This window comes from Crinia signifera, chromosome 7 (genome assembly GCF_055691185.1).
Source record: "Crinia signifera chromosome 7, ASM5569118v1, whole genome shotgun sequence".
NCBI lineage: Eukaryota > Metazoa > Chordata > Amphibia > Anura > Myobatrachidae > Crinia > Crinia signifera.
The window spans coordinates 25,282,129-25,303,111 of NC_139223.1; the positions used below are offsets into that span (position 1 = coordinate 25,282,129).

At 40.1% G+C, this 20,983-nt stretch overlaps 1 protein-coding gene across 1 annotated transcript; it reads right to left on the bottom strand.

Annotated features, from left to right (window-relative positions):
* Positions 1-12,882: 12,882 nt before the first annotated feature.
* On the bottom strand, positions 12,883-13,473 carry LOC146021109 (olfactory receptor 2T1-like). The gene has a single exon (XM_083154912.1). The coding sequence runs from the start codon at positions 13,471-13,473 to the stop codon at positions 12,883-12,885; it is 591 nt and encodes a 196-aa protein (XP_083011038.1).
* Positions 13,474-20,983: the final 7,510 nt, after the last annotated feature.

The following is a 20,983-nucleotide window of genomic DNA, read 5'->3' on the forward strand; positions in this document are numbered from 1 at the left end:
TGGCTTGAGATATGAGTTGGACTTCAACTGCTTGCTTCAAGGTGGATGCTAGAGTACGACGAAAGAAGGGGGTAGGGTCCTTAGAAAGTCGGATGTAAATGTCTTTGTTGGCAAGTTGGGATTCGATTTCCTTGCGGTAGTCACAGGTGTTCTGAATGACTATGCTGCCCCCCTTGTCGGCACTTCGAAATATGATATTAGGGTTGTCAGATAAGGCTTTGAGCGCACAACGTTCAGCTGGTGTCAAGTTAGGATGGATGATGGGTTTAGATTCCATTTGGTTGTCCAATTCTTGTTCCACCATACGCATGTATGTTTTTATGCTGGCGTTGTATGACACTGGCTCAAAAGACGAGGCTGGTTTGAATTGTTTCAATTGTACTGGTAAGGGTGTTGCAGTACTTATGGGATTGGGTGGCTGATTGTGAAAAAATTCTTTCAATTTTAAGTTGCGGTGTAGCGCCGCACGTTCGATTTTCCACTGGAAGGGATCGAACTCCACAGTGGGAACAAAAGTCAGTCCTTTATTAAGCAAGCTAGTTTTACTCGATGATAATTCATATGATGAAAGGTTGAATATTAGCGATTCATCGCTCTGGGTGGTTTGCCCCCTCGTGCATTGTCTCTGATTCTGCCGTCCGCGGCGCGTGTGCCTGCGCGGCCTCGACCTCCAACCTTGTTGGTGGTTGGGGTAACCCCTAAAGGGTGATGTGGTGCGGTAGCTTGATCATGATCCGTATTGGAGCTTGCAGAGTCGTTGGAGGAGGCAGTATCAAACCGGTCAACTGGACGGCGATTTTGTGGTCGGCGCGATGACGTCACTGTACAGCGCCGCTGCCGGTTGTACGTCCCGCCCCGTTCCAACACTGCACAAGGGTGTTAAAGCACTATAAAGGTATGTCTGTTTGTACCATTCTGTATGTGACTTGAGAAAAGTTGTGACAATACAACTGAAACGTTGTCGTACCACTGTTGTTGGTGTTTATTCATTTATTCAGCGCCGAGTGCCGCACCCACCATCATCTGTTCATACACCATTGTGCATGCACCGGCCACAGCTACCTGTTTGTATTGGGAGTGCCGGCCCCTTTGGATACTATATATATATATATATATATATATATATATATATATATATATATATATATATATATATATATATATATATATTAGAATTGAAGAACCGCATGCCATCCATTTTTTGCGGACAACTTTGTGGTGCTCCGCTTTAGAGGAAACAATGTCCCAAATATAGCAGTTTTGTTTGAAGCAGGCACTCACTATAGACCATAGGTAGTAGTTGAGACAAGGTTTATTTCATAAATGTGGTCAACGTTTCAGTCCTCACAGGGACCTTTGTCAAGACAGGAACATGTCACGTCAAGGACCAGGAACACCAGGCAGTGTACTAATGCAGTGTCCCAGGCGACTATTTATGGCATCACACAGTAAATTGCTGGTTACTCCCACTTCCTGTTACACAAAAAAACGGAAGTGTGTAATAAAACAGGAAGTGTGTAATAAAACATATCTCGGGCTCAAATTAATAATTGTAAACACCCTACCAGGGAAGATCAAGTAGCGCTCTACTAGTAAATAAATTTACAGGCTAATAGTTTAACCAGGGGGCCAGATACAAAGCAAAAGGCTTGAACTACGTGTAACCGGAAGTGACATGCGTTCCACCGCCGTGGAATGCACATCAATACCGGAAATGAAGCGCCGTTTGGCGCCTAGCTCAAAGCAGGAAGATGGAAGGACACAAAACCGGATATGGCATGCGCTCCACCGCAGTGAGACGCATAGCCAAACCCGGAAGTAGGGCTCCGATTTTTGTCCAATCACACCAGTGCTGGCTCCTATTATTATTTCATTTGGGGACAAATAACAAAAACGGATTATTAACATGGGCCTTCGCAGTTAGACAATAATGTACATAGCTAGTTAGCGCTAATAAATAGAATTGAATTTTGTATCACCCTGCCAAATTAGCTAGCCGAAACCAGTGTGCCATAAATATGTCATCTCAGACCGCTGCCTGATGCATCACATTATTCCACAAAGCCTAAATCTACTATATGCATGTAAAAACAGGAAAATAGAAATAAAAATAAATAAAATAAATGACAGACAAATAACCAGTAATGAATTTTACAATACATTATATAAAATAAAAAATATATAATTTTTTTTAGAAAAAATTATTTTAAAGAAAACATTAAAGAAGAAGTTTCAATGAGTGCTGCAATGTCCCACAGTATTACTTAGTGATTTCAAAGAAAGATATTGTATGCAATATACTCGTTAAGGCCCCTCAGGGCTAGTGTCCCCAGGTCATATATCCAACGTGCCTCCCTCTGATGGAGTTTTTTAATCCGATCTCCGCCACGTGGTAGGGGTGGTATAAAGTCAATTAGCATACATCTGAGGCTAGCCACTGAATGTCCCAGAGCCAAGAAGTGCTTTGCCACAGGTTTGTCTGATTTTTTCTGCTCCAGGGCCTGGCGGATGGAAAGACGATGATTCGCCATCCACTCCCTGAAGCATCGGGTAGTCAACCCAACATAGTAAAGTCCACAAGGACATGTTAAAAAGTAGATGACAAATGACGCCATACAGGAAAGTCTATATCGAATCTTTAATTTCTTCCCTGTATGGGGGTGAGGAAAAGTCTGACCAACCATCATTGATCTACACGTAGTGCAGTCAGTACAGCGAACACAGCCAAGACGTTGTGATGAAAGCTATGTAGAATTGCTGGACACAGGCTGTACATGTGGTCTCATCAGCATTTGTTTGAGATTGGGTCCTCGATGGAAGGATTGCATAGGCGGCCTCTTGCTGAGATGACCCAGCTTCGAATCTGTTGAAATTATGGGCCAATATTTCTTTATCGCCTTGCCCATTTCGTCAGATGCAGTATTGTAGGTTGATGATAATATCACACGATCAGACCCAAATTTCTGTGCTGACCTTGAGTCCTCTTGTTGGTACCTGGTGAGTGCCTTACTTAGACATCTGTCAATAATAGACTGTTTATATCCTCTTTCGATGAAGCGTGCACACATCTCATCATTTTGAATCTGTGCTGTACTCTCAGATGAATTGTTCCGCAGTACCCGGACAAATTGTGAGATGGGTAAGCTTTCTTTCAGGGAACTTGGATGATGACTTGTGGCATATAGCAATGAATTGCGGTCGGTCTCCTTTCGATAAAGGGTATAACCGATACCTTGCACCTCTCGGAACAGTGTGACATCCAGGAAATTATTGCTAGTATTTGAAATACAATGGGTAAAGTGGTGTCAAGAGAATTCAGGTACACAATCATATCGGAGAACTCAACCTCTGTGCCATTCCATATCAGGAAAACATCGTCAATAAATCTTTTCAAACATAAAATCTTATTCGCAAACAAGGGCATAATATAGTCATTCTCGTATCTATGCATATATAAATTTGCATACGAGGGAGCCAGGGATGACCCCATAGCAGTCCCCAAATGCTGTATATAATGCTCCTTGTTATAGCAAAAGTGGTTGTGTCGCAAGACTAATTCTGCCAATTCCAGCAAGAACTCAGTAGGTGGACCCTCATGCAAACCCTCCTGTAACGTTTTTCTTAATGTATCCAGCCCCCCTTGGTGGGTGATTACAGTATACAAAGATGTGACATCCATTGTTGCAAACAATGCTGTGTCTGGGATGTCTCCAAGGGCAAGCACCTTTTCAAGAAAATCAGATGTGTCCCTTATATAGCTCCACATTTTTTGGACATATATCTGAAGATAACTGTCTACAAACTCGGCGAGGGGCTGGAGGACTGAGCCAACGGCCGATATAATGGGTCGGCCAGGTGGATCATCCAGTCTTTTATGTATCTTAGGTAGCGTATAAATATACGGACAGACTGGATGATCCACCTGCAAAAAGGCTCCAATGTCTTTGTCTATCCAACCAGCCTGGACACCCATACCAATAGTTTTATCAACCAAGTTCTTGATACCCAACATTGGATTAACAGTAAGCTTCTCATATGTGTCTGAGTCGGCCAATTGGCGCCAAATCTCAGCATCATATGCAGACCAATCTTGGACAACCACACCTCTCCCTTTGTCGGCCTGACGGAAAACGAGTTGCTTATTACTCATAAGTCCCCGCAAGGCCGGTGTGGAGGGAGGTTGTCATATCTTGGTATCAAGTGTTGTGTAGACATTTCTTGTTCAATAAGCCTCGAGAAGGTGCGAATACTGGGATTTACAGACTGAGGGTCAAAAGTACTGGTTTTAGCGAATTTATTCTTTTTGGTCTCCGATGGTTTAAGTTGCTTGTTACCAAAAAATTCTCGAAGACGCAATTTACGTCCAAACTTGAAACCATCGACAGACCAATTGAACCTATTAGGCTTAACAGTAGGGACAAAAGAAAAGCCTAATGCCAACACCTCACACTCTGCCTCTGTCAATTCCTGACTGGAGATATTGAAAACCAAATCACTCATTTTCCCCGTCCCCCTCTTCTTCTTCCCCCCGCCGCCCCTCCGCGTGGGGTACTTTGTGGGCGATGCGAAGGGTCTGGGAATTTTCGTGTTACCCGACCTAAAAAAGTGGAGGATGACCCTGAGGAGGCAAGGTCTCTTGGTGGTCTGCCTTCACCCTCAGAGTTTGATTGTGAGGAACTATTGTAATTAAAGCTTGGCCTGGGACGATAAGGGTGGGATTCACCCCTGTTTTGGTATCTACGGGGTTCTCCTTTAAGCCACCTATAGACTTGGTGATTGGTATAATCCTGATTGACTATTTCCAACTTTTTCTTAAAAGAGATAAGGTCAGCCTGATACGTATTAATTTGCTCATTAAGTTTTTCCAGCCAATTAGTACTAGAATCCCCAGTCAGAGTTGGTAGAGAACAACAAAAGTTATTTGTAAATCCACTGGCGAGTTTTCACACAAGACAGATGTAAAACCACTTACACAATGGTAAATACACTCTATGATGGAGTTTTGTTAGATCTAAAAGAAAACTCAAACAAGAAAAAAGACCATAGTGCAGCAATATTTAAACGTGAGAGAATGGTGCTGTTTTATTCTGGTCACTCACATTCCATAGGAGTAAATGCGCATATCAATGGGTCTTTATCTCTTTATCAATCCAACATGGTCCTTCAAATATACGTTCCCTAAGGACTCGATAAAAGGCATATAGTGCAACACCGTTTTTTTTTAATTAAAATAACATTTATTGGTTACACTCACATGTGATCGATAAAAACAGGCAAAATACCCCTCAGGGTGACAGGATCCAAACACTGTGCCGTGGAGATCACGCAAAACCCTCTGAATAGCCGTCCAGCGGGGATGCAGCTCCTTCCAATGGACTCAGGATAGGGTCCGTTTGGTGGTGTTCATTTAGCTTAAGCGCGCTCTCGGGCAGGAATTGCCCTTCATCAGAAGCGTAATGGACACCATCGGACGGGGCCTTCTTATACCCCCTCCAATTACAGATTAACAACAGCCGTTACAATCATGCCACCATACGCTTCCTGGTTTTCAAAACCGGAAGTGACGTTCCGTCCTTCTCTGACAGATTTTCTCTGTCATTTCCGGCCGTTGGAACGCATTGCTCATTCCTCTGGAGTGCAACTCCATCTTTAAGTCCATAGATTTGGACGGATAAGGTGCATTTATTCTCTCTGGCTCCTTTGGAACGCATAGTTCGTCTGGAACGCACCTCCATTTTAAAGTCCGTTCTCAGTCCAGATAAAGTGCAAATATTTGCAGGAGTTTTTAATGTCCATATTTCCAGATATGAAATATAAAATACAAAAATACACAAATATATAAAAAGATAAAAGAGATAGAGGATATTATTTACAATAAGAGGGCACTCAGCTACAAAAACCACTTCAGCTCAAATTCACTATTTAGGCCATGTGGCACCAGGGTATGTAACTTATAGATCCATTCCATTTCGGCCCTAGCTAGTCTGGCATCTAGGTTGTTATACCGCCAGTTCGGGCTGATGGATTGGATACCCCAAAAAGATTTTATACAACTGGGGTTTGAGCTGTGTACCCTCTTAAAGTGTGCGGAAACTGTGTGACTCTCAAGGCCTTTTTTGATATTATAGACATGTTCTGATAACCGAGTTTTCAGACTTCTAGTTGTCTTGCCTATGTAAACCAAACCACATTTACATTCTAAGGGGTAGACTAAGTTTCTGGTATTACAGGTGAGGAACTCTTTAATTATATATTTCTGATTTTTCACCTCAAAGTCTTTAATTTTACTTGCACCCTTAGTGGTACGGCACATTAAGCAAAGTCCACAGCGATGGAAGCCTTGGCTTCTTATGCTACTTCTTTTAGGAATTTCTAATGCACTCTTTACCACTGTGTCTTTAATAGTTTTAGATCGTCTGTATATAAAATCCGGTCGATCGGGTAGATTCGGGCCCAAGATAGGATCTCTTTGTAATATCGGCCAATTTTTTTTTAAAGATATTTTGAACTTCTTTATGTTGGCAATGATATTTACAAATAAAAGACCACTGTAATTTCTCATCTGTTTTTTTTGGTGGTCTATTCTTTGATAATAAAGTGGTCCTATCTATTATATCTACTTTCTTTTGGGCTTCTGCTACCAAATCTCCAGAGTAACCATTTTCCAGAAAACGGGAACTCATTTGCTGAACCTGTTCCTGGTAGATGGGCTGTTCAGTGCAGCTTCTTTTAACCCTCAAGAACTGGCTATAGGGAATTTCATTCAACCAGTTTTCGTGGTGCTGACTTGACTTTTCTATTAGGCTGTTAGAGTCAGTAGGTTTCCTATATATTTTTGTATGTAATACATTCTCTTTGTTATATAAACAAAGATCCAAGAAACATATTTAGTCTTTGCTTTTCATTTAAGGCTTTACAGAAGGAATCTAAACCTGTGGGACTACTGTTCCACAGAAATAGAACATTGTCGATAAATCGACGCCAGAGCACCAGGCCTGCCCCCAGCTCCTCCAAATGCCATACGGATTGCATCTCCCAATATGACATGAAGAGGTTTGCATAGCTGGAGGAAAACCTGGTGCCCATTGCCGTTCCAACACGCTGAATATAGTACTGACCATTAAAATAAAAATAGTTGTTCTGCAAAATAAATTTTATACTGTCAATAATGAAGTTTTTGAGGTCTTCTGTATAGGACGTTTGATTCAGGAAATATTGGACTGCCTCCACCCCCTTCTCCTCTTAGATTATGGTGTAGAGAGTAGAAACATCAGCCGTAACCATAGTATAGTTTTCCTGCCATTGAACCTCATCTAGTAATTGCAATACTTCATTAGAATCCTTGATGTAAGCATTACTTTTTTTTACCAAAGGTTGCAGATAATGGTCAACCAGCGCTGACAGGTTTGAAGAAATGCTATTTGTCCCAGATATTATGGGTCTGCCTGGTGGGTGGAGGGGGTCCTTGTGGATTTTTTGGGAGAACATAGATTGTTGGGGTGGATGCATCTTTTATATTGAGAAATTCAAATTCTGACTTGGTTATTACATTTTTCTCTAAGGCTTTGGTGGCTAAAGCTAATAGTGACTTTGAGATTCGTGTCAATGGGTCACTTTTTAATTTCTCAGATTCGAAGCTGGGTGATCTCAGCAAGAGGCCGCCTATGCAATCCTTCCGTCGAGGACCCAATCTCAAACAAATGCTGATGAGACCACATGTACAGCCTGTGTCCAGCAATTCTACATGGCTTTCATCACAACGTCTTGGCTGTGTTCGCTGTACTGACTGCACTACGTGTAGATCAATAATAGTTGGTTAGACTTTTCATCACCCCCATACAGGGAAGAAACTCAAGATTCGCTATAGACTTTCCTGTATGGCGTCATTTGTCATCTACTTTTTAACATGTCCTTGTGGACTTTACTATTTTGGGTTGACTACCCGATGCTTCAGGGAGTGGATGGCGAATCATCGTCTTTCCATCCGCCAGGCCCTGGAGCAGAAAAAATCAGACAAACCTGTGGCAAAGCACTTCTTGGCTCTGGGACATTCAGTGGCTAGCCTCAGATGTATATTAATTGACTTTATACCACCCCTACCACGTGGCGGAGATCGGATTAAAAAACTCCATCAGAGGGAGGCACGTTGGATATATGACCTGGGGACACTAGCCCCAAGGGGCCTTAACGAGTATATTGCATACAATATCTTTCTTTGAAATCACTAAGTAATACTGTGGGACACTGCAGCACTCATTGAAACTTCTTCTTTAATGTTTTCTTTAAAATAATTTTTTCTAAGAAAAATTATATATTTATTTTATTTTATATAATGTATTGTAAAATTCATTACTGGTTATTTGTCTGTCATTTATTTTATTTATTTTTATTTCTATTTTCCTGTTTTTACATGCATATAGTAGATTTAGGCTTTGTGGAATAATGTGATGCATCAGGCAGCGGTCTGAGATGACATATTTATGGCACACTGGTTTCGGCTAACTAATTTGGCAGGGTAATACAAAATTCAATTCTATTTATTAGCGCTAACTAGCTATGTACATTATTGTCTAACTGCGAAGGCCCATGTTAATAATCCGTTTTTGTTATTTGTCCCCAAATGGAATAATAATAGGAGCCAGCACTGGTGTGATTGGACAAAAATTGGAGCTCTACTTCCGGGTTTGGCTACAGTATGCGTCTCACTGCGGTGGAGCGCATGCCATATCCGGTTTTGTGTCCTTCCATCTTCCTGCTTTGAGCTAGGCGCCAAACGGCGCTTCATTTCCGGTATTGATGTGCGTTCCACGGCGGTGGAACGCATGTCACTTCCGGTTACACGGAGTTCAAGCCTTTTGCTTTGTATCTGGCCCCCTGGTTAAACTACTATTAGCCTGTAAATTTATTTACTAGTAGAGCGCTACTTGATCTTCCCTGGTAGGGTGTTTACAATTATTAATTTGAGCCCAAGATATGTTTTATTACACACTTCCGGTTTTTTTGTGTAACAGGAAGTGGGAGTAACCAGCAATTAACTGAGTGATGCCATAAATAGTCGCCTGGGACACTGCATTAGTACACTGCCTGGTGTTCCTGGTCCTTGATGTGACATGTTCCTGTCTTGACAAAGGTCCCTGTGAGGACCGAAACGTCGACCACATTTATGAAATAAACCTTGTCTCAACTACTACCTATGGTCTATGGTGAGTGCCTGCTACATATATATATATATATATATGTGTGTGTGTGCATAATATACACTGTATATATAGTAATTTTTGTTTATTGGTTTGTTAAATTGCATTTATTTCAGTTGCTACTTTGTTCTTTGGTGTCAACTGTATTGTAATAAACTAGCATGATGTGCCCTGAACCATTTTTGCTACAGTCGGCTCAAATTCATCAGCCATATTTGGATTTGCCAATTCCGTGACTGTCTTTGGCTTTTTTTATTTTTCAAAAATATACATAAAAAGTCCTTGCTGCAATCACCTTCATGGTGATGGTGGATGCCAAATATGTCCTGACTTTTTTTGGGCTACAGACAGTATCTCCTGCATGCCCCTGTCATTTTTAAATAAAAAACCCTGTACCACCAAATTAATTGTGTGAGCATAGCAGGGGATGTGTTGGAATTCACCACGCTACATTGCTTTCACATTGCTGTTGGCATTATCAGGAATCACAAATGAGGGTAGTCCAAGTGGAGTAAGCATGTTGCTATGACATCCCTTAGTTTTTCTAAGAGGTTGTCAGTGGTATGCCTCTTATTGAAGCCAGTGATACACAGAGAATAACATCCTGGTACAGCTGAGGAATGGATTTTTGGGTAAAATGGAACCGAGATGGAATTTGGTACCATGGACACAGGAACTCCATTAACTGTGTAAAGCCAACTGAATAAATGGTGGATATTGGAGGCAGATCTAATACTAGTAAAGCAGCCATAACGTGCAGTACTGTTGTACTTACTTCCCCTTTAAAAATATTGTTTTTGTCAATTGTTTCATCAAACTACTACTAGTACTAGTAATCTTCTTGGTCCACCTCTGGGATGTAGCTCCACCCACAGCAGTAGCAGCAGGGCTAGCACTCAAGGATTTCTATTAGGAATCATGGAAAGAAGTCAACTTGCATTATCAAATTGGTTGCAGCACTATCTCTTTTCATTACTGAGGATAATGAGGATGAAGTGTTGGTGGTGGAAATTGCAGGTGCTGGGATCTAGTAGATAGAAGGAATATTTCTGATGCTGGACGACTACTAGTTATTGTTGCTCTTTTACCACATTTTTAATCTCATCAAATATTAGCATGAGCTTGCTGCAGATGGTGCTATAGGGTGGAGGTATCCTAGATGCTTTACATCCTTACCAACTGTGGCACCTACTTACTATGGTTCTACAAAGGCTACAGATGGTTTAATAAAGGTCCACATATAAGTGGTGGATGATGGTTATATGCCCAGGTATGACAGGGGCCTTCAAACAACATATGAGGTTGACCGCAACACAAACACAAGTCAATTCTTAGTGGAGCAAACTTTTCACAGTTTGAAGTAGTGAATATAATTAAAATATAACTTTTATTCTACTCATGCTAAAACAATGGTGTCAAGAGTAATGAAAACAAAATGATAAACAATCTGCCTTAACCAAGACTTAGTGATACAACTGTTGAAGTAATTACAAGGTCACCTGAAATATTCACAAAATAATTATAATCAGATGGAGCACCTCTCAGCCAGCGCCGGGGATTACCAGAATGTACCGACTGGCAATCGCTGGCGGAGAGGCGCTCCATCTGACTGGGATGCGCAAGTGTCTCACACGCATGCACATCCCAGTTTTCAGGTGGTGGGGGACGGGCAGGGTTGTGGGTGAAGGGAAGTAATGGGGACAGGCGAACAGCAACGGGGAGGTGCTTGTGTATGGGTTACATGTTACCTGGCTTTCATTAAATAGGGTTTTCACAGCTATTTGTGCTTTGAAACAAAGTAATTTCCGGGTACGAAGCCCGGTATAGGCACACGCCCCCTTAACTCTCCTATGACTGGCGTGTGTGTCAAGCCTCACTTTGGTTTGTTTCTGTCCAGTCACCGGACTTCAGATTGTGCATTCTAAGCCTCATTTTCGGCTGTAAATGATTGATGCTGCCAGCTTTATTTAAGCTTTCATATTTACACATTTTTACACTTAACACTGCCAGCTTTATTTAGGCTTAACAAAAACTTCAGCTTTACAGGGAGGACGCTCCCGTGTCTCTTTTTTTAAAATCTAGAGAACCCATGTCTCTTGTATAGCGGACTTTAAATATCATCTTATCCATCAGGATAATATACAATTGGGAATAACGGCCCTTATACATAACCGCGAGAACGTGGCATAAGTCTGGCTCATTAGCAGAGGTTTTTGTAATAATATTGTCTGGATGCTGAATAGGATTAGATAAAATACATTTTTATATTTTTAATGCATTTTGTATTTAATTGTGTATTTTCACCACTGGCCAGTGAGTTTTAGTATAATAAATATATATAAATATATATTTTATTTTTATACATTGTTTCTAGCAGGTTCTATGTGATTTATTTTTTTGTTTTCTTGCAGTTTTGGGAAAAAGGCATTTCCTACTTCAGACGCTGCTTGAACCTGCTGCGAATATACATTTGTATCTAAAGAGTGTATATAGACGCAGCAGTGTATATGGTCTACACCTAAATTATATTTCTATAAGTGACAGTGTTTTTGTTGGCATTAGCGCTGATATATATATTTTTTCTGTGTTTGTGTTTCCACCCTCAGGATTGCAGGAACTGAATGCGCTGCCGGAGCAGTGACCTCTTTCACGGAAGATACCTTAAGAAAGTCAGTGACACAGTCGGAAAGTCTGTCAGCACAAAGCAGTGAGATTCCACGGGCAACCGAGAGCTGCTATCAGCCCTCAGAACATGTTTCACTACGTTGGTTTGTTCACCTGAAAGCCTGAAAGAGGTGGATTTGTTGTATTTGTTGGTCCATTGCCCAGGCATGACAAGGGCCTTCCTCCTATAATTGCCATGATATGCTTCTGCTGGTGCCTGACTAACACAAACAACATCCTCATCCTCAATATCCTCATTAGTGCCAACATCAGACACACAAACACCCCCCCTCATCCTCTTACAATTCCATGGTGGCATCTTCAATTTATATGTTATCAGCAATACGTATGCTGCTAATCCCCACAGGGAGCAGAAAGGGTGGATTTACGGCTTCTAGGAAAGTTTAACTGACATAGAGGTATTTCGTTTTTTACACTTCTTGTAAAGTCTGACTGACATGTCTTTCATTGGCATGAGAGGAAGAACACATCTCACTGATAGTTGCAAAACCAAGACTCAGAAATAAAGTCCAAGGCCACATCCTTTTCTTGCCACTCTGTGTGGTAAATGTTACAATATGTTGCCAATTTTCTGTTTACGCACATTCACATTTTAGAGGTGTTTTTGTCTTTTACCCCTGTAAATTGTTGATTTCTAATTTCAGTTGCTCTGATTTTTAGGGTCTAATTTTTTTAAAGCTACTGCACCATTGAGCATTAGCTGTAGATGACAGTGAAGGACTAGTATTGTCATCATACAGCTGCAGTGCTAGTATTAGCTTGCTGCTTCTGCTCTTCTCTCAGTTGGTTATCTTAATATGTATTAATGAACACACTCAAGTTGCACAAAAAATACTTACTTTCTAGTATTATGTATTTTAATCAGCATTCAATGCATAGTCACAGTATTTGTATACATAGTGAGGACTTTATTACATCTGGCCTCACTTATGTACACAGTGAGGAATTCAATACATCTAACCCATACGGTAGTGCTATTTCAAGCAATTCCAAGTTTATCTCACTGTTCCATAGTTTCTTTTACCATTAGAAGTCTCCGCAGAGCACATTTGACCTCTGTATTCCGTAGGCTATAGATCAAGGGGTTTATCATGGGAGCTACAACTGAGTACAGTACAGTGAACACAGGTTCTAGGACATCAGAGTATTTTAATGGTGGCATCAGGTACACAGACAAAGCTGTTGTATAGTACATAATGACTATGGTGATGTGGGATGAGCAGGTGGAGAAGGCTTTCTTTCTTCCATCCTTAGATTTTATCTGCAAGATGACCCTTATAATTTTAATATAAGAAGCCAAACAGAAAATAAAAGGGAAAGTTCCAAATAACAATATTTCCACATAGAGAACAGTATAAAACTCCTCACTGCCAGTACAGGAGATATGAATCAGAGCTTTAGCGTCACAGAAAAACTGGTGTATGGTGCGAGCCCGGCAGAAGGACATAAGTGATGCTGGGATTGTAAATACAAATGAATTTAAGCATCCTGTTATCCAGGTACCAGAAGCCAATAACAGACTGTGTTTCCTGTTCAAAATATAGTGATAGTGTAAAGGATCACAAATAGCAACATATCGATCATAGGCCATAATGAATATTAAATAAATCTCTGAGGAATCGGCTAAAAAATAAAAGTACATCTGGGTGAAGCATTGTATGAAGGACACTGTATTATCCCCAGATAGTAACATGTACAGCAGGTTAGGGACAGTAGTGGTTGTATAACAGATGTCTACTAAGGCCAGGTTACAGAGGAATAGGTACATGGGGGTGTGTAACTGGGAATCCGTATATATCACTGTGATAATAAGAGCATTAATAAATAATCCAAATATATATAGGAAGAAAAATACACATATAGTTGACAATATATAATTCGATTTTGCATAAAATGGTAACAGCAGGAATCCATTCATGTAGGTCTGGTTCTCCATGTCATGTGCAGGTTACTCTGTAAAGAAACATACCTGTACACATTACTTATTACTATAAACTATTTGCAATGCTGTGGTGTTATAGTATTAACACTAGGACAATCACACAGCTGTACTGTATTTCTATATTTTGTACCTACTGTATGGGTATACTGGTCAATTTTAGGCATACTTGCCTACTCTCCCATGTCTTCCAGGAGTCTCTTGAAAATCATGTGATTCTCCCAGCCTCCTGGAAGGTTAGGCAAGTCTCCTGAGATACCTGCACCCCTCCCCAACCCATCTGCCCATATTTTGATTACAGTTGGTGCCAGGATGCATTGCATAATGCTGGTAATCTCAGCATCATATACTTTAGCAGGGGTGGAGCTACAATTATGAGTCATGATATTCATGCCTTCCATTCTGCCCATAACTCCACCTCACCCCTTATTACCACGCCTCCCCTACCCAAATGAACTGTTTTGGCTGCTCTCTCCCAAAGCCAGATGTACTGAAGCAACATAGAAGTTAGGAGTTCATTGGCTGGTAGTTAATCACTCTCCACTTGGGGGGGGGGTGATGCTTTGAAGTGGTGGAATGGTGGCCTGTCCAAAAGAATGCATCATTGCTGACTTTTCCCACTACATACAGTATTGCTGATATTACAATCATTGATATCACCATGAAGTAGCCAACAGATAAAATATGTTAATTGATAATGTATTGATTACAAGTGATTAACCTGTTATGACAACTGTGTTTCTAAGTGTCAGTATACTGTAATTAGAACTGCACAAAGGTTTATTTGCTACTACACAGTTAAGAGACAAGGATCCAGGGATGGCTCTCTTGGTACTGAGGGGTAGATTTATTAAGCTTGGTGAAGTGATAAAGTTAATAAATCTTCCCCTAAATGCCATCAATAGGATGTACATTATTTTATTTTTATTCTTATTATAAAATTATTGGTTATGTTAATGTTTCTTTTTTTTATCATTAAGGGACATTTAATATAAAGATTTAGTAACATTCTGAGAACTAAAAGATTTAGTAACATTCTGAGAATTTCTGTAAATTTTAATGTTTCTATAGAACAAAGGATCAAATAGGGTTGAGGATACCAAATGGTAAATAAATGGGCAGATTTGAAAGGCCATATGGTGCCTCTCTGTCCTCAATTTCTAAGTTTCCATATAACTATAATGTACTTCAAGTGATATGCTACATTTATTCAAATGTGAAAAAAATCAAAAACAAATATATGATACTCTTTTTGGTACTTGTGTATTATCACGGCGCCCCCGTTTCCATCACATGCCATTGTACAACCAAAAAATCATTGCATGCCATATGATCGCATGCAATGCGATGAGAAAGGATTATACCCGATTTTAAATTGTACACGCACCCAGACCCGATTTTACATTGTACACCCACCCTGATGGGTACTGACAATGTTAAATGCCCCCCCATTGTTAACGCCACCCTACTATCAACGGCAACCAGAAGCGTGGCGAGCGCTTACGGAGGACGTGTACCACCGCGAGGGGCGGCGGTACACGTCCTCCGGCCTTTTCACACCCCCACTGTCCACGTCGGCGTGGAGTTGAGTTTATATAGTGTGGCGAGCGCAGCGAGCCACCGAGCCCGAAGTGTGTCGAGCGGACGCATAATACTTGTGAAGTAATGCACGTCCCCTCGCGGGGCTCACTGCTCTCGCCACGCTTTGGGCTCAGTGGCTCGCTGCGCTCGCCACACTATATAAAGTAGACTCCACGCCGATGGGGATAGTGGGGGTAGGGAAAGGTCGGAGGACGCATACCGCCGCCCCTCGCGGGCTCGCTGCGCTCGCCATGCTTCGGGTTGCCGTTGATAGTGGGGTGGCATTAACAATGGGGGGGCATTTAACATACTTATTACCCATCAGGGTGGGGATACAATGAAAAATCGGGTCTGCCTGGGCATTTAACATTGAAATCGCGTCGCGTCACTTCGCATGCCATTATAATGGCATGCGATGCGACGCGATATTAAGATTGTACACAGTTCGCAGGAAAAGCCTAAAATCGGGTCCATCGCATGCCATTGCATACCTTAATTAGTGGTATGCGATGCGATGCGATGCGATGCGATGGGCGCCGTGATAATACACAAGTACCCTCTTTTTTTTAGTTTTAAAAATTGGTTAATTGTTATATTAATAGTTGAAACTCATAAACTTCAGAGAAATGATAAATTAGATTACTTGAGTTCTACTTTTGCTCATGTAGATGAAAAACCAGGCTTTTATGAGAATTCCCCTAATTAGGCCTCATGTACCGGTACTGAAATTTTAAATGATGTCATTCATGCGCAGACCCGCACAATTAGAAATGGGGCCGAATTTAGCCCCAACCAATTGTGTCTGAATCAGGCCCACTGTGGGTATATTTGTCAGTCACTCTTTAGACTCTTCTGTGCGTCTCTGAATGAGGCTCTGTATAAAAATGATAAATCAATGACAACTCTCAGACTACAATTGATAAAAAGTTCAATAAAGTGTCGATTTACCTTTATAGAAGGTGATAAATAGAATGAACTGTCTCAGTAGTTACAAATATGATCTGATCTAATAAATATCGTATATACTTGAGTATAAGCCGGCTTTTTCAGCACTGAGCTGGAGGCTTAGGCGCTGAGGACATCAGGGGATTGCGGAGACCCAGGCTGGGAGGAGGAGGTGCCACTCGGGGCTCCAGCATCCAGCGCTATCTTGGAGTCCTCTGTGCGGTGCTTTAGTGAGGTCCATGCAGCGAGGTGGCGGCCTGATGAGTGTGGGGAGTGCGGGGAGGCAGTGGCATGCTTTAAGTTACAGGAGGTCCACACCAGTATGTGTCCCCTTGCCACCCGGCAGCCAAGGCCCCATCGTAAAACAGCTCTTACACTGGAGAGGGTGCCGGCTGCAACAGGTGGCACTCACATCACTGACGGATGATCTACTTGGCACACAGACTATGCAGCTGAGGTATTGAGCACGTCAACACACAGGCAGTACATCCAAAAGTAAGGCTGTCTTAAATGTATAAGTGCATATAATTTATATATATATATATATATATATATATATATATAAAAAACAGAAAGTACCCAATACCGCGCCCTAATAGCCCAAAGCTGCACCCCTGAAGGTCCCCTGTTAGCCGGAACCCAGAACAGATAGAAATACAAAGAATCAGGGTGAGCTAAGGTAAATCATACAACTGGTAACGATTCAAAAGTACAAATATTTAATACAAGCAGTGCCAAACAATGGCTAAAAGCGAATATCATACAAAGATACACTGTGATATCATCATTAGTTTACAATCCGAGAAAAAGGGCCCAACGCGTTTCGTCACCAACGTGACTTCATCAGGGGCGTTTTGATGTCTTGATTGAAAACTGTGCAGAAAGCACTAAAAATGATAATAAACATACAATAAAAATACTAATTTGTACTAAATCTAAGAAGAAGAGAGAGTTGGAGGAGGAGAGAAGGACAATGGAGAGAACAAACAATTGATAAGACATGGTTTGCACAATTATGCAGCCCAAACAAATTTTTAAATCATTAAAAAATATTATTAAAAAATATCATAATTAATCAATAAAATAAAGAAACAAAAAAACAGCAATAACAAATCTTGTTATCATAAATCATTATTTTAAAATTGGTACCTTCTTGGAGCGATAAATGTTAGGGTATCCCCAACAAGCGATATTTGTCAGAACGTCACAAAATAAGAATAGTGCAGATGCATATCTGAATGGTAAAAAAATATACATACAATGGGAATATTAGGGTTTACACAGAACCCACTGATTTGGACCATCACCAACACCCTTGGAAGTATAATTCAAGAACTTACATATCGCAAGAACATTCAAAGAATGTTGATGGAAATGGATATACAATAGTAAATCTCCAGAAATTCTGTATCTCCACACCAAATGAAGTGGTGTTAACATCAAGGGTTAACCAAACAACTTTGAAAATAAATCAAAGTAATTCCATTCAGTATATATACAAACATGATCAATTATGAGACAGCAATCAACTAAAAAGGAGCAGTAATAGCTTCCATGAAAAAATCCAAAGCAAAGTACTTACATAGTCCCAAATGGCCAAGGTGCTCACTCAAGTGTATCCAAATGCTGAATGACAGCTCTGGAAAACTCAAGGCTATATATAGCACTGCTCAGAAAACGTCACTTCCTGTTTAAATTTCATTGGAAGAAATTCCTTTATCAGTATATTATGAATGTTACAAAAATTAGACCGCCAATAATGCCCTAATTATCTAACTAAATGAGGGTTAGAAGAATGGATTCACTTAATAAAGTGAACAAACGAAAAAAACGGGTTTAATGCACAGCAAACAGCGCTATGTGTTCCAAACAGCCGCCATTTTGGCCGGCTGGAACGCAAAACGGACGTCTAACAAGCGCCTGTATTTTTCTCCTGTTAAGATTTAGCTTCACGTATTTAACGTGAGCGTGCTCCAGGGGTGCTGATCGCATAATCAGACTCCAATTGACAAGATGAGTGGGGAACCGTCCGGAGCGCTATGCGCTCCAAACGGGCGCCATTTTAATGCAATGGAACGCAAACCGATTTTCCTATATGATCACTGGAGAACCGTCCGGAGCGCTATGCGCTCCAAACGGACGCCATTTTAATGCAATGGAACGTAAACAAATACTACTATATGATCACTGGTGCAGTCCTATCTTAGGAATATTATAGCGCTGTTAGCTGCTTTACTATACTATCCAACCCATCGCTATTTACATTAGATTAATGGGACCGCAAAACTATGGCAATAAAATCTAGAAACAATATTAAGCCATACAGATCATTATGCGTTCCAAATGGACGCCATTTTGATCTCCTGGAACGCAAAACACTTCCATATAACAGCTATTCAACTAAACTTTATTAATTCAGATAAATAAATTATGAATATTGAAAGGAAAAAGAGGAGCCAGAAAAACATTCTGCCTACCTAACCCCTCAATATATAATTAATCCTAATTACCCATTTGACCGTCTCAAAGACCTATAAATCCCCGAAACTATAAAAAATTACAAATTCATACTTGTAACTACCCTTTATATAAATAAATTCTAATGACTAATAAAAATAGATTCCATTAATTTTAAATAACTGGAAATTAAATGGTACATTAGTGATCAAAACTATAATTAAACAAAGTAAAAGTACATAGCTTGCCCAGACATTATCTAGAGAAGCATAATTCTCTAGTAACAAAGGAAAATTTTAAATTTACTATCTTGGAGCGTGTTCCTTTAAACCCAAGGGGTGGTAATAGAGGTCAGGAACTGATCAAAAGGGAAAGTTTCTGGATCTACTCCCTTAATTCCCTTACTCCAACGGGTCTTAATGAGGGTGTAGATATAGTGGCCTTTCTTTAGCTTTGTCTTCTTTTATTTCTTTTGTTGGGTGCAATTCTGAATGTATTATTAATAAATGTAGATATATATTGTGATGATTTCGATGTAAATGAGACGGGAATCAATTAAGGGAAGCAGAGTTAGAGGCATTAATATTGCCCTTTCATATTATCGTCAATTTTTTTTTTTTTTTTTTTTTTTCTCTCTCCACTTTAACATTAGTTTCTAGTATAAAAGTTCACTATTTAATTAAATCAATGTAAACCTGGTGTAGGTTTCTTTATAGTCTGAAGATACACTTAAATATATGCACTAATGAAATTAAAGGAGCACACGTTATTATTGATCATTAATCAATTAAAGTACATAATTAAAATGAAGATACACTTAAATATATGCACTAATGAAATTAAAGGAGCACACGTTATTACGGATCATTAATTAATTAAAGTACATATTTAAAATAAATAGTCCATTTTATCACCATTAATTATAGTTTTGATCACTAATGTACCATTTAATTTCCAGTTATTTAAAATTAATGGAATCTATTTTTATTAGTCATTAGAATTTATTTATATAAAGGGTAGTTACAAGTATGAATTTTTTATAGTTTCGGGGATTTATAGGTCTTTGAGACGGTCAAATGGGTAATTAGGATTAATTATATATTGAGGGGATAGGTAGGCAGAATGTTTTTCTGGCTCCTCTTTTTCCTTTCAATATTCATAATTTATTTATCTGAATTAATAAAGTTTATTTGAATAGCTGTTATATGGAAGTGTTTTGCGTTCCAGGAGATCAAAATGGCGTCCATTTGGAACGTATAATGATCTGTATGGCTTAATATTGTTTCTAGATTTTATTGCCATAGTTTTGCGGTCCCATTAATCTAATGTAAATAGCGATGGGTTGGATAGTATAGTAAAGCAGCTAACAGCGCTATAATATTCCTAAGATAGGACTGCACCAGTGATCATATAGTAGTATTTGTTTACGTTCCATTGCATTAAAATGGCGTCCGTTTGGAGCGCATAGCGCTCCGGACGGTTCTCCAGTGATCATATAGGAAAATCGGTTTGCGTTCCATTGCATTAAAATGGCGCCCGTTTGGAGCGCATAGCGCTCCGGACGGTTCCCCACTCATCTTGTCAATTGGAGTCTGATTATGCGATCAGCACCCCTGGAGCACGCTCACGTTAAATACGTGAAGCTAAATCTTAACAGGAGAAAAATACAGGCGCTTGTTAGACGTCCGTTTTGCGTTCCAGCCGGCCAAAATGGCGGCTGTTTGGAACGCATAGCGCTGTTTGCTGTGCATTAAACCCGTTTTTTTTCGTTTGTTCACTTTATTAAGTGAATCCATTCTTCTAACCCTCATTTAGTTAGATAATTAGGGCATTATTGGCGGTCTAATTTTTGTAACATTCATAATATACTGATAAAGGAATTTCTTCCAATGAAATTTAAACAGGAAGTGACGTTTTCTGAGCAGTGCTATATATAGCCTTGAGTTTTCCAGAGCTGTCATTCAGCATTTGGATACACTTGAGTGAGCACCTTGGCCATTTGGGACTATGTAAGTACTTTGCTTTGGATTTTTTCATGGAAGCTATTACTGCTCCTTTTTAGTTGATTGCTGTCTCATAATTGATCATGTTTGTATATATACTGAATGGAATTACTTTGATTTATTTTCAAAGTTGTTTGGTTAACCCTTGATGTTAACACCACTTCATTTGGTGTGGA